General features: G+C 46.9%; 1 protein-coding gene across 2 annotated transcripts in view; it reads right to left on the reverse strand.

The window, feature by feature from the left end:
- Positions 1-14,951, reverse strand: part of LOC147418659 (uncharacterized) — a 51,429-nt gene that overhangs the window by 908 nt on the left and 35,570 nt on the right. Inside the window, exon 2 of one of the 2 annotated variants that reach the window (XM_086506199.1) lies at positions 3,036-3,091. In XM_086506199.1, the coding sequence (XP_086362325.1) occupies positions 3,036-3,091 (56 nt within the window). The other variant, XM_086506200.1, reaches the window with a different exon arrangement.

The raw sequence follows: 14,951 nt of genomic DNA on the forward strand, positions 1-14,951 counted from the left end.
AGAATCTAGCAAGGCATCAAGGACAGTCTATACAAGGGAACTGTCAGAAATGACTTCACCTGCAGAAATAAGTTACTCATTGATATCCTTGACACCAGCAAGGAAAGTTTCCATGTCATCGTCCTCATGCATAATCTTCGACTCCAGCTCTTTATGCAGCAAGGCAATTTTTGCCTCATTGTTGCGACTTGCATAAAGACCAACCAGAGTATCCCAAGCTGTCTTACAGATTTCACTGAACAAATGTGAGGAGTAATAGTACGCTTGACATACAACGCAATCAAAGCATGAGCCTGCACATCCTTTACATTCCAACGAGCTTGCTCAGCCGCCACAGGTAAAACTACTATGGAAGCAGCAATCCTGCCACCAAAACCTGTAACATCCTCAACATCGCCTACATCCTCAAAATGAGGATATGCATCAATGCCCTGCACAATGTTCTAGACGTCCTTCGACACAAGGACATGTTGCACCATGTAAGCCCACATAGGGTAATTGTTCCCATCGAAATTCCAGACGATTGGGGAGATGAATCCTTTGCAGACGACTTAAATATGTGGCCGGGTATTGTAAGTGTCAGAGTAGCCTTGCTGCTACGATCCATTGAGATTCAGCCCGCTGCCGCACCGATTTGTCCCGCGACAAAGAGGTAGAATAAAGACATACCAAGAATTCATGTGACTGCCACTTCGAAAATCAACATTCCACACACAAGAATCTGTGAAAAATAACTCACCAGATTTCCACCATCGATTGGCATGTGACCCCCTTGCCCTCCTCTCTTGCTAGTAGCGTCCCATACCACCCTAAACAACAATTTGGAGAGCATGCCAGGTTGGGCTATCACGGCCCCATGAGCTCTAATGGTTTTGTGTGCGTCGCCATGTCGTGCATACGAGCAGGAACTTGGCTCTGATTCCAATTCTAGTCCCTCGTCGAATCCATCTTGCACACATGACATCACGCAAGCCAAACTCACACCTAGACACGTAGTGAGAGGGACATCAAGCTCACCTCCCAGCCATAGAGCTAAGACGGGCTCACCCCAACCCTGGGAGCCTGCAACCAATGAGCTAGCCTCTGCCACAAGGGTCGGTGTCGCATACCACCAAGTCCCCACCAATACACGTGTGCGGGCAAAGCTCCCCAGGGCCTAGAGTCCAAGTGTGGTGATCACACAAGATATCTCAGAAATGAAACTCCGGTCCTATTTATATAACTTAATAACCGAAGGGCCTCATTCACACTAGACAGACTTTCTGCAAGCACCCATCCTGATGTCTGGGGACGTACCAAGTAACTAGCATGAATATAATCAAAAGATGGAAAAGACTTAACAAGAAAAGACATAAGATTGAGGGAGAGAGTTCATGAGGTTGGTGACCCCCCATTTGTATTACCCTTGCTTTTAAACTCTTACATAAAAGAGAAGATCTTTAGAATACGGAGGCTAAGATCTCCATAACACAAGCAAATAGCAGCTTCCTTGATTTTCACTTGTCTTTCTCCTCCTCTCAATGTCTTAATGGCTATTTTTATGCTACGAATTGGGGTATAAAAGAGAGGATTTGCATGTGCTTATGCAAGAGCTAAAAGAATATGGTTTGTAAGCAGAGTCATGGAAAGATATACTATTTCTGCAAGTTCTATCAAGGGTATGCAGTTTTATACAAGTTGTGATGCATGATAAGTGTTTCTTGGATGATTATTTGGTTGTGCTATGTTGTTTGAGCACCTGTGGATTGTGTGAGTATATTGGTTGGCGGCAAAGTCTCCACCCAAGCTCGATTCAAAAATAATGTTTATAAAAATTTAGAATTAAGAATTCCTTCATAGTGAGTCTCCCCATCCATCTTGAGGGTCAATGACAATCTCAAAGGCCCATGTCGAAGCAGAAGCATCATGGATCGTTTCGTCCCAATAAACACTCTCTGAAGAAGATCCTTTCTCATCTTGAGGATTGTAAAATGAAGGAGAATTGGGCTCATCATTATTATGATATCGAGCATATGGTCAAGGCCACGTGTGTCCATTCTTCCTCATTGAAAGGTTTAAAGGTGTCTTCAAATTCTACACCAGTATCGTTAAAGTGTCTTGCCTGGCAATGTTGGGTTCATAGCCTTGAGGGATGCCATCATGGAAATTCAAAATTAGTTCTTGTTTTACTCTTTAGGCTCTTTTGCATTAGGCCTTGCTTGTACTCTTTGGCTATTCTATTCATGATGGCTACCCTCCTTCCCCTCGCTTTTCATTCAACTTTCAATGTTTGTAGAGCACTTACGCTGTTGTTATTCACCTTGCAAATCATGAGATAGTAACACACTAACACTACCTATGGGCCTGCTAAATGTGAGCTTTGAATCCTTTCAAAGAGGGAAAAATCTAATACATTAACAAAAAACCATTGTGACTGTCCCCAAAGAGTTGGTCTAATGATAAGTCTTTGGCTTCTCAACCTACGGGTTGTGAGTTAAACACCCCCATTGGGTTCTCTCTAGAGGGACACATTGTAGTGTTCATGTTGCTAGGGCTCTTGCCCTTGAAAACTTGAGTGCATCCTCCTCCTGGGGTGGGTAACTTGCCCAGTGGGTAACCCAAGAAGAAGCTTCCTAGCTTGTTGCTACGAGTTTTGATCGTTGTTCCAGTACATGTGGTGCATCAATTAGGTGGCCATGGTGATGCCTACACGTGGCTCTTGTTGATGGTACGTAGCCCTTGCCCGACCATGTTTCATGGCTAATATTTGGAAGGGCTTCTGTGGGCCCTCTAGTGTGTTGTAAAAAAAAAAACATTGGGACTGCAAAGAAGTTCACCCAATTATAATAAATGCCAATGACTCTTCTTGTCTCGATTCAACAAGTTGTTCCGTTTATAGAGCCCAAGTGTATACAAGTGCCAATGACTTCTCCTACCACTAAAGACGTCTCCTACCGCTAAAGACGTCTCTCTCTCTCTCTCTCTCTCTCTCTCTCTCTCTCACACACACACACGCACAGAAGATGTAGAGTAACCAAAAGGTTGACAAGATTTACCAGATTTGCATAAGCTAGCTCTGGAATAAAAGACTCAAGGTCTGCATAAGTTCGTTCTGCATACAAATTTGGTACAAATGACTCAAGACTGGTACTAAGAGCAAAATCACAAATTCAAGACTGAGAAGCTAATACTATCCAATAACTGTGAAGTTTGGCATCAATCTAAGACCATATTCGCAACAGTAGAACTCAACACATGGCTATACATGGCTACTCAACACATGTCTAGGAGCCATACATTTCTTCATATCCACACTCGGACAAGTAAAGTGCAAAGGGAAAACCAGCAAATGGCTCTATGCATGACACTTGTCTACTGCTTGAGAACGTGTACATGATTCGAATTGATGTCAGAAGTCACCAGAAGACGTTAGAATGCTCAAAAACAGACATCTCAAATGGTGGTGACCATTGTCAAAATTGCTCAAAATCAAAATGTGAAAGCACAGATCTGGTCTTCAGGTACACATAGGTTCAATTTCTCAGGAAACAGGTAAATCGCCAGTGTACTGCTTGAAATCTAGCACTCACACTTAGAAACAGCTAATGTCATGCGGACTGACTCACGGAAAACCAGTAAACGGCAAAAGCTCTGCAAGTGCCAACATATCCACAATCAACAGCAAACGCATATGAACAAATGGCATAAAATTCCAAAAACAAAAGCAAAAGAAGCATATATTGAACAAATGACATAAAATTCCAAAAGCAAACCATACATTGGCAGCTTGGATTGCTCACTGCTGCTGTTCATCCCCCCACCCCCTGCTCGCCATCGCACTCGCGCTCCCCCCGTCTCCTGCCCTCCCCCCCCTACCTGTTCACTGCCCGCCGCCTGCCCTTCCCGCTGCCCACCCGCCTGCCCGTTGCCTGCCTGCTGCCCCTTGTCCACCTCCTCGCCCACTCCCAGTCCTGCTTGACTGGTATCGACAGCACTGTCGACGTGCTCGGTCCAACAGGAGGCCTTCGTTCGCCGACGCCACTTCGCCCTTTCTTCACAGCAGCAGACACAGATGGAGGCTCAACCTCCGCCATAGAGGGACTCCGATGAAGTCCCCTCACCCCGCTGAGCCCACCATTCGACTTGCTCTCACACCGACATGGCAAGCGAGCCTAGCCGCAGAGGTGGAACGCCTTCAGGCAACTTCCGTCATCTACAAGATTCTGGGCACCAGACCCAGCATAGGAGAGCTGCGTGATCTTCTCCAAGCCCGCCTTCTCGCAGAGGTGGGCAAGATCTTGGATGTACAGTTCCTCGGACCCGGCTACTATCAGATAGAGTTCGAGACTTCCGAGATGGCGTCCAAGGTCATCGCAATGAGCCCCTTGGCCATCCGAGCAGTTCGAGCCCACTTTCGACAGCGGAGGCATGGTTTTGATCCAGCTACAGATGTTCTGGTAGAGAAGGCAGACCTTCCCATCTCCGTCTGCTTTCCTGGTTTGAGGAGAGAGTACCTGGCACTCTTATCCAGGATAGGCTCAGAGGTTGGAACTGCCCTGGAGACACCTCGCATGGCAGCCTTTGTAGCTACCAAGGCGGCCGCCATCCCTTCAGCACGTGTTCTGGTTCGGGACACCCACACTCTCCCGAAGGTCATCCTACTACCTCGGGTGAGTGGGGGTTGGTTCCGTCAGAGCGTGGAGTATTCGGGCCTCCCGAATCAATGCTTCATTTGCAGACACATAGGCCATTTGGCAAAGGCCTATCCTCGCAGCAGACCTCGACCCACAACGCATGCGCAGCCTCCCAAGGCTGAGCAAGCCCAGCAGCCAGACACACAGGACGCACCGACTGGTACCTCGATTGAGATCAGCGATCAGATAGCTGACGATTGGCAGTAGATGCCTGGCCGCCGCCGACAAGGGCGGGCCCGCCCCACTGCTTCCCCTGGTGGCCGACCTGCTGCAGCTCAGCAATGACTGGGAACACCCACACTCTCCCAAAGGTCATCCTACTCATCCTACTACCTCGGGTGAGTGGGGGTTGGTTCCGTCAGAGCGTGGAGTATTCGGGCCTCCCGAATCAATGCTTCATTTGTAGACACATGGGCCATTTAGCAAAGGCCTGTCCTCGCAGTAGAGCTCGACCCACAGCGCATGTGCAACCTCCCAAGGCTGAGCAAGCCCAGCAGCCAGACACATAGGACGCACCGACTGGTACCTCGACTGAGACCAGCAATCAGACAGCTGATGATTGGCAGTAGATGCCTGGCCGCCGCCGACAAGGGCGAGCCCGCCCCACTGCCCCCCCCCCCGGTGGCCGACCTGCTGCAGCTCAGCAACGACTGGGAACCACTTTGACCCCCTTCAACAGGACCCGCCTAAGGAGGCCCCATCCACTTCGTTTCCTCCTCCTCCACCCCCTCCTCCCTCAGACGTTGCCGCCCTGCCTCCTCCTCCTCCCCCACCTCCACCTTCGCCTCTCGTCCCTCCTATCTCCCCGATGGGGCCCACAGCCTCATCTCCCGAACCCTCCACCACTCCTCCTCAGACGCAGGGGACTGGACACGCGTCTACTGAGAGGCAATCTCTTGGTAGTGCTTTCTCTACGAGCCGTGTGGCTCGAGAGGGATAGCCCCACTTGAGGCCGCCTTTTTTGGTGCAGACTTCTCCTTTTGCAGCAGTCCCTAGAGGTTCGACTAGCTTTGACATTCGCAGACGCTAGGACTTCTTCGACTACAGTTTTACTCGGTTTCTGTGTGACTCTTCTTCTGACCTAGAGGAGGCTTGCTTTCACGTCCATGTCCTCTTTCTTGCAGCTAGAGGCATTGAGGCTTTGGACACAACGATGGGTTTTTCCTTCCCGTTGGGCGGTAGGGATCTCACAGAGTGGACCCAACACAATACTTGACTGGCTCCAGACTCAAGCTACTGAGTTCTCACACCACACAAGGGACTTAGGGGTCACAGATCTGGTTCAGATATTGGTATAAGAGCCAAGGGGCTATTCTTGGAAGGGAGCAAGGAGGTGCGTGATTTTTTGTTCTTCCACTGCATGTGCATTCAACCCACCGAGGAGACGAAGGTGTGCACGGCCGCTTGAGTGGGGAGGTGGGTCGAAGTCGACCATGGCAAAATGCAGCAGGGTCGGGCTCGTCAAGGTCGCAGAGGACCGCTGGTACAGCCAAATGCTGTCGACGGTAGAAATGGGCACAAGCAGGGCTATGTGGTCGAGCAGATGCAGGCCCAGGTGATAATGCAGCTGTGAAGTGCCACTGTGGTTAGGTGGATCGGGAAATGTATGCATATGATGGTTTTTTTGGCCAAGGGTGTGCTGTCAGACGCCAAACTGGGTGATAGCCTCATATTCCCAAAGTGGTGGTTTTGTGTGCCAGGGTGTGGTGCTCGATAGGCTTTCCGAACAGGTCCAGACGGCTCGTCGAACGGAGCCCGGATGTGAAAGATATGGCACCTTGAAGTGGGATGCATTGCAGATCCTTGCCGGATTGGGCGGGTGCAAGTGGATGGCGAGAGATGATGTGAGTTGATATGCTTGAAGTGCTCAATTTGTGGAGCATGCCGGTCTTCTCGGATTGAGAAGCGGGCTCATAGATGGAAAGTTATGGCCGACGAAGTTTTCACGGGGGCGAGTTGTGTGCTCATTGGGCCGCATTAGTAGGCACGTTGACATGAGTTTTTTGAGCTCTACAAGGTTCTTGAAAATTGCACGTGATGTAGGGAATCAATCAAAATTTGCGGCTCTTGATCGGGGTCATGTGCACTAAGGTGCGCCCAGTTCGAATTGACGGGTAATCACAGCGGAAAGGAATCGGGGGTTTTTTCCCATTTTTCGAAAGCATTGTTCGAGGCCGTGAGGCGGTCGGGACACGAGGAAGTTCTCAGGGTCTAGAGCCGACAGGTGGAGCTCCCATATGGTGTGATAGGAAAATTATGTGGCAAGCCTAGCCGTGTCCGAGTGCAACGGTATGGGAATCGAAGGCTTGACTTTGGGCAAAAAAAAAAAGAGGTGTTAACTTCAAAAGGAGTGACTGGACTTTGGGGGAAAAAAAAAAAGAGGTGTTAACTTCAAAAGCTTAAAAGAAAGGGAGACCAAAAGGCGCTGTCCAAAGGACTTTCTTGTTTTAGAAAGTTTGGAAAAAGGAAATGAAAAAGCAAAAGAAGGAGAAGGGCAACGACGGCGCCGTCATTGCCCCTAGGAGTTTTTTGGTTTTGGAAAAAGAAGGAAGGGAGCTTCATGAAGGGGTTTTTTTTTTTCTTTGCTTGGTCAAGGGTGAAGCGAGGCGAAGCGGAAGGGTTTTCTTTCCAGCCTTGACAAGGCGAAGGAAGAGAGAGAGAGAGAGAGAGAGAGAGAGAGAGAGAGAGAGAGAGCTCAGTGTGAAAAAAGTGGTCAGGGAAAGATTGGTGTGGGGAGCTGGAGAGAGCTCACCCTCGCGCTTGTTCTTGATGTGTGCCGATCTATGGCCATGGTTGTATTTTTTTTTTTGTTGTTGAATGAAGCAAGTCCCCCCATTCTGAAGCGGACGGTCGTTTCATGCTAGGTTCCCCTTCCCCCTCTTCTCTGCTCTATTGCTAGTGGGTTCGGGCGTGTGTCAGCAGTGTTGCCCCCCCGACAGTGTGTATGCAAAGACGGAGGGATTGCGTGTGGTGTTGTGTGCGAACGGCGGCGATCGTTGGTGCATTTTCTATGGGTGTGGGTTGTGTTATGCTCTATGTGGGCTCGGATGAGTCTGTGTGAGCGTGTGTGCGCATGCGGTCTTGGTGATTGTGTTGTTTGAAGGTGGTTTTCAAGTGGGTAGGGGTGTTGTGTATGCCCTGAGCTATAGGAGGCATTTCTGTGTGTGTCCTGGGCATGTTCCCTGTTCCCCCTCTCCACCGCTGAACAGATTCCGTCACAGGGCCGTGGCCCGGGAAGTAATACACGAGGCCCTCTCTCTTCCCTTCTCCCTCGTGGTGCTGCCCTGCAGAATCCACTATCGCTCTAGAGCTCTCTTTTTCACATGGAAGGGGCCCAAGGCCTTTGGCCTTAGGGCAATTACAAATTCTTTTTAAGAGTTTCAAGGGAGTGTGCCCACAGTCCCCCTCCCCCACATCTCCTTCTTCAAGCTCTTCATGCACAGCTTTTCGGCTCCTAAGACAAAAAGGACCTCGCAAAATTTCATTGAAATTCAGCAATTACAGGATTTTCAGAAATTTTTTGGGATACTCAACGCTTCGCTATTCAAGAACCTACAATTCTGAAGTAGCCGTTTTTCGGCCTTGCATTTGAATTTCTCCCATCTATTTACAAGACTTATTGAAGAATGATTTTTTGATATCGATTTGGCAACCGTACGGATTCAGCAACCAAAATCGGTGAATCATCAAGGTGCTTTGATTCAACCTACCATTTTCCTTTCAATATCAACAGAGTTTATTAGTGTCTTTAACTGGGAATGGCCAAGCGAGCTTGGTGCAAATTCTTCTTCTGTTTCAATCCGGCGCCTTGGAGACAAGGCATTATTTCTTTCTTCCTAGCACAGCACATAGTCACCATGGATTCGGATATCAACATGAATCACACCTTTGATTTTGAGCACACTGCACCTCACCCTTTTGATGATGCCTAGCGGCCGGATACTCTCATGGAGGGTACACGTGCGGCTACGGGAGGGGATGACAGTTATGAATTTCTTGATAATCAAGAATTTAGGGCACTTCAAGCACGCATGTCTGTTATAGAGATTATTTTTTCATAATTGAATGCCAATGTTCCAAAACTATTTAATATATTTGTGCAATTTATGCAACACTCGACCAAGGGCTCAAACCATGGACAGGCTAGGGTTATTGCCAACCCAGTTGGGAGCAGCAGATTTGGTCTGGGTACCCCTTCTCTCCCAGAAAGAGGTGGATGATTTAATGAAAAATACAAAGCCATTAATTTTTAGGGGAAAGGAGAGAGCGCAATAAAGATGAAGTGAATATATTCCTAAGTGGGATGGCATTCATGATCTTAAGCGTACTCCAAATGCAGTCAAGGCACTGCATACGAGTCTGACACCAGAAGACAAGGCCTACAAGTGGTGGATGTCCCTCAAGGAAAAGGGCACCTTACCACAATCATGGGCAACCTTCCAAGATGTGTTCGGAAAGGAGTTTCTGCCCACAAATGAAAAGGACAGAAACTGGTCTGCTTGGAGTAAGTGTTCCATGTGTCCGCATAAAACACTGTTAGAATACATCTCACACTATCGTGACGTCATCCTCAAGTTGGATGGTCTGGATGATTTTCAGAAAGTGCATGGTTTATTCGTGGGTTGACACCTGAGCTTAAGAAGCATGTCAAAACCCAAGATCCCAAAACGCTTGAGGAGGCCATAGTGCAAGCTCACATTCATGATAATCTTGATGATAAGACACATCACAGTACTCACATGCCTGAAACTACACATGGTAATACACGCACACAACATGGGCACAATAAAAGGAACTTTATAGTAGCCAACTCAGAGGCATCCAAGAAACCCAAGGGTCTCGAGGCCCTCTCTCTACAAAAGAGTTTAAGAAGGCGGAAAAAGAAAAATTATGTTTTTAATGTTTGGGAAGCGGTCATGGCAAAAAGGATTGTCTCAAGGGAAAATATACTGCCCAGGGCAAAAAGAGAGTAGTACACATAACGCAGTTGTTGCCTCTTGAGTCTTCCTCTCGTTTCTCCAATGTGGAGGTAACACACACTGAAGTGGTGCATGAATGATGTATAACGGTTTCCATGTGGCAACAGACCTTTAGTCCACGTGAGCTAGTGTGTATGCATGGATCTATCCAAGGACACAAGGTGCATATCATGGTAGATGCTAGTGTCTCGCACAATTTCATTAACTACGCGTTAGTGAAAAGGCTCAAGCTGCCCCAAACTCCGAGTTCCCACTGTTACAAGGTAGCAATGTTGAACGGCCATGACGCCGAAGTGTGGGACACTCAAACGAGAGATGTACCATTGGAAATCCAAGGATATAACACATCCTTGAATTTCAAGGTCATGAATATGGAGAGGGTGGATGTGGTACTTGGTCAAGAATAGTTGCATAGCTTAGGATCATCACTTAAATGTAGCTACGAGCACAATAGTCTGATGTTTGAATCCCATGGCGCACATGTGTTGTTGTTAGGAGAGAAGAATGTAGTTTTCTTGTGTTACTCTTTGTGTCATTTTCTTTCAAATGTTGATACTATGTTACTTGAAAATTCCTCATCACTAAATACTTCTCTCTCTTCTCTTCCAGCAAGGGCTATTTCTCTCTCTTGAACAAGAACAAGCAAATGCTGCTAATCATTTAAAAAATTTGTTAATGGAATATAAAGATGTCTTCCCAAATGACTTACTACCAGGTTTACCACCGACACGCTCTGTGCAACATGGCATAGACATGGTGGCGGGCAGTAGACCGGTAAGTAAACCACCATACAGGCCTAGGATGAGCCATTCTGAGGCTATTGAGGTAGAATGTCAGCTTGTTGGCTACCTCGGCAGAGAGTTTATTCAACCTAGTTCTTCACCATGGGCTTCTCCTATCCTATTGGTGAAGAAAAAAGGCAAAAGCATGCGCATGTGCTTAGACTATCGTGGTTTGAATGCGGTAATTGTTAAGAACAAGTACCCATTGCCACGAGAGGATGAGTTGTTCGACAAACTCATTCATGCTCGTAATTTTACCAAGATAGACTTACGATCGGGATATCACGAAGTACGGATTCGACTTGATATATATACCTAAAACCGCGTTCCAAACGAGGTTTGGACATTACGAGTTTCTGGTTATGCCCTTTGAGTTAACCAATGCGCTCGCAATTTTCATGACAAAGTCGACGATGCAGAAGCATAGAGCAGTGGGGAGAATACACGCGAGAGAGAGAGAGAGAGAGAGAGAGAGAGAGAGAGAGAGAGAGAGAGAGAGAGAGAGAGAGATTGTTGAACAAACCAACCTTGGTAATGAATTGATACTAATACAATCACAATGGGTACAATGGGTTGTATATATATCCACCTCAGTAAAATACCCTATCCAGAGTTTTTGACAAATAAGTGAAGAAAATACCTAAAGCCAAAATAAATATTGGGATCACATAGGACAGTTCACTTGAGATGCCATAACTTTAACACCCTCTCTGCATCTCATAGTGGACATAAATAGTGAGACCAAGTCGATGAAGAAGCTACCATGTGGCATGGACACCCCAATAGTACATCTACTACTAGATAAACCTCGCATTTGCTACGCAAAAAATTGAAGTGTAGACCACACTACGTCCAAGAATCCCCATTCGTAAACTATGAACACATCACGTCCAAATACTCCTAGATAATCAATTTAAAACACATCTTGTCCATAATATGGCCAACAAAAATGAATCGTGCACTCATCCATAATGTTTAAAATAAGTTTAATTGGTTCCCTTGCCAGATGCATATACATTGAACTCCAACCCATGGGTTCAAACACCGAGAACTTGAACTCCAACACAAGGGTCCAAATTATTTATAGAGAGCATTGTTTGCCCCTATCTGCCACTCACAAGCTTCTCTCTAGCTGAAGCTAGTGGCAACAATTACCACTTGACTAGAACTTTGGTGTCGTGGCCACTGTGGTCGCCACCATGTGTACCATTCTGATCTCCTCTGTCAAATCTTTATCACGTTATCTCTGTCCAACTTGCCTTTGCCTTTGTCTTCATGTGAGTTCTTGCTTTCGTCTTTGGCTTCAAACTCTCGAGCCAAACAAAGCATCGTATCACATTTATAGCAATGGTTGTTGGACCTCGTGGGTACCGAGGCAGCTAATTGAGTACTGGTTTTGCTATCCTTGTCAAGCTTGCCTTTGCCTCTGTCCTCTAGTGAACTCGTGCATTTGTTTCTGACTTCACAATCTCTAGCCAAAAAAGTTTTTGATTTCCTTGAGAACTACGGTTGAGCATAGGACGCTAACTGGGAACTGATCGATCCACTTTCCATAGATGATAGTTGGTGTTGATCGTTGTTGATGCTGAAGCCACGTGCAAAAAACCTGATATCTTTACCTTTGCCATTGCCTTTTGAAAGGCACTCCTGGGATAGGCCTTCGCCAAGGGCTTGCCACAGTATTTCAAAATCCACACCGAAATTGCTGCCAATTTTCCTTGGCAAGACTTGCATCTCAAAATGCTACTCCACCGAGCTACCTTGTTGCACTGGCATTTCAATATGCTTGCAGATAACAAGCTTCATAGCAATGACCTCTTGTCTGCATTTCAAAACGTCATGGCGAATGGAGTCTCAAGCTTGGGTGGTGGACTGTGTCTCAACACAAACACGGGCAAACCTAGGGCGCCATCCGGACGCCTTTCAAAACGCTATAATAGGCAGAGTTTTAAAACGCGGCCACTCCAGAGCTGCCGATAGACTTTGCTTGCCTTGATTCTCCTCCCAACGTTTCAAAACGCCAACGCTTGAGCGTCTCCTAGAATGCCGATGGCAAGAAAATGCTAGTTCCTTTGGTTCTTGCATTTCAAAACTTTGGTCCTAGCCACACGTTCTCCTTGAGATGACGCTTCTCGCCAGCTCCTCCTCCCCGGTTTCAAAGACCGCGACTCCTGTTCCTCTTCTCCATGCACGTTGACTCTCCAAGGCTCATCGAGCAGGTAGCTCTGATACCATGCCAAAGTCGACGATGCAGAAGCGTAGAGCAATGGGGAGAATACGGGGGAGAGAGAGAGAGAGAGAGAGAGAGAGAGAGAGAGAGAGAGAGAGAGACTATTGAACCAACCAACCTTTGCAATGAATTGATACTGATATAATGGGACAATGGGTTGTATATATACCCACTTCACTAAATTGCCCTACCCAGACTGAAATAAATACCTAAAAGCCAAAAAATTATTGGGATCACATAGGGAAATTCCCTTGAGATAACTTTTACAAGGGGTACATATATAGGAAATTCCGAGAATCACCCTACCTACCTACAAACCCCACGATCCTGATAAATGGCATGAAATGCTAATAAATATGTAAACTCACTAAAAGTGACCTGACACAGATATTTAGTAGTAGAAATGCAGAAGACTCCAGACTCTCACCCCGGGAAACCCTAGGAACGAGGGTCCCGCCTCATGCCAACCTACTGGGTGGGAAATACCGTGGAGTGCATCGTCGAGAAAAGTACGTCTACCTCAAATACGGCCGGGCACAATCACAAAACAGCCCTCACTCCCTAATCTGCTCGTTGGAGAGACTCGAGCCACCACAGGACAAGAATCTGAATGGGAGAGCACCACGTTCCACCGGAAAAGAACAAACGGAACACGCTTAAGCACTTCAAAATAACTGAACTAAAAGAGATGCACGACACACGAGACATGGAGTAGCGAAGTTCCACCCCAAGAGAGCACTGGCCCCAAACGATGGCATCCCTTTCAGTATTTCTTAAAATTGCTTCAACAAGTTCAGATTAGGGAGTGAGGGTTGTTTTGTGGTTGTGCCCGGCCGTACTTGAGGTAGACGTACCTGTACACGGTGGTGCACTTCACAGTGTTGCTCACCTGGTAGGCTGGCATGAGGCGGGACCCCCGTTCCTAGGGTTTCCCAGGGTCAGAGTCTCGAGTCTTCTGCAGTTTGCTACTAAATATGTGTGCCATGTCACTTTTAGTGAGTTTACATATTTATTATATATACCTAGATGAATCCAGGACTAGCCCAGATTCACCTTTAGAGGAAAGTGCAAGGTATAGACCCATGGTAGTCACCCACAAGACAATATAACCATCAACTCCATCATACATAGTATTGACTAAATACCACAACATCCCCACTAATGTCGTCAATGTCCAATAGTGGGTGTAGAACTAGGGACTAACACATGCTCCCAAACACCACACACACCACACACATACACACACATGAGCATACATCAACACAAAGTTCAGTGTACCGAGTTTCTTTCAAGACTCCAGAGATCAAGGGCAAACTCAACAATAATGAAGCCTAGCACTAAAAGAAGCATTAAATCGGAAGAATTACATATTTATTAGCATTTTCAGGCCATTATCAAGATCGTGGGGTTTTGTAATAGGTAGGGCAATTCTATTGCCTATATATGCCACCCCTCCCCTTTTACTTTTGGCATGTTGTGCATTGTAGAGATCCAACGTTTTGGGCTCCAAACCCTCTCTAGTGTTTTCTCTCTCTAGCATTTTGGTGTGAGCGCTTCTCGTGTGAGCGCCACTTTCGTTCTCTAACGTTTTCTCTCTCCACCATCTCTCTCTCTCTCTCTCTCTCTCTCTCTCTCTCTCTCTCTCTCTCTCTCTCTCTCCAGCATTTTTTCACAGTGAACTATCTTCCTGCTACTAGCGCTCCCTCATCCTTGCCATGTGCACACCCTCTCGGTGTGGCACAGTGTGGGGTGAGTTCCCGTACCCGTTCGATGGGCAGTACCCTCTAGGAGCTTGACGATGATGAGATCCATCACGATAGATCCAAGATCTATTGGCTTCCCAGTACGGAGAGGAGGTTTGCTCAAAGTTGCAGACAAGTTCATCACTCGATTCACGGTTCACCCTTTTCCGCTGCACCTTTGACATGGTATCAGCGCAACATCGTGCTCTTGAATCGGATCGATGATTTGTGCAAGTTTTTGGTGCTGAATTTTCGCGACAAGAAGAGACAATTTGCTGTTTTTTCTGCATTTTTCACTCATTTGGGGGTGATTTTGGCTGTAGTGGACATATTTGCATATTTTCTCACTTCTACCTCATCCTAGCCTCATCACATTCCCAGATTCGCCAACACCATGGAGAGGAGTGATGATTCTGACACAAATTCAGTTTGTGATGGCAAAGTACACAATGAGGGTACTACCGGCGGTGGTGGTGAACCACCCACAAACGACGAATGGAGAGATTGATCCCAGTTTTACTCGGGTGTAGGTGATCGACCAATCA

Source organism: Adiantum capillus-veneris, chromosome 29 (assembly GCF_014529385.1).
Source record: "Adiantum capillus-veneris isolate H3 chromosome 29, ASM1452938v2, whole genome shotgun sequence".
NCBI lineage: Eukaryota > Viridiplantae > Streptophyta > Polypodiopsida > Polypodiales > Pteridaceae > Adiantum > Adiantum capillus-veneris.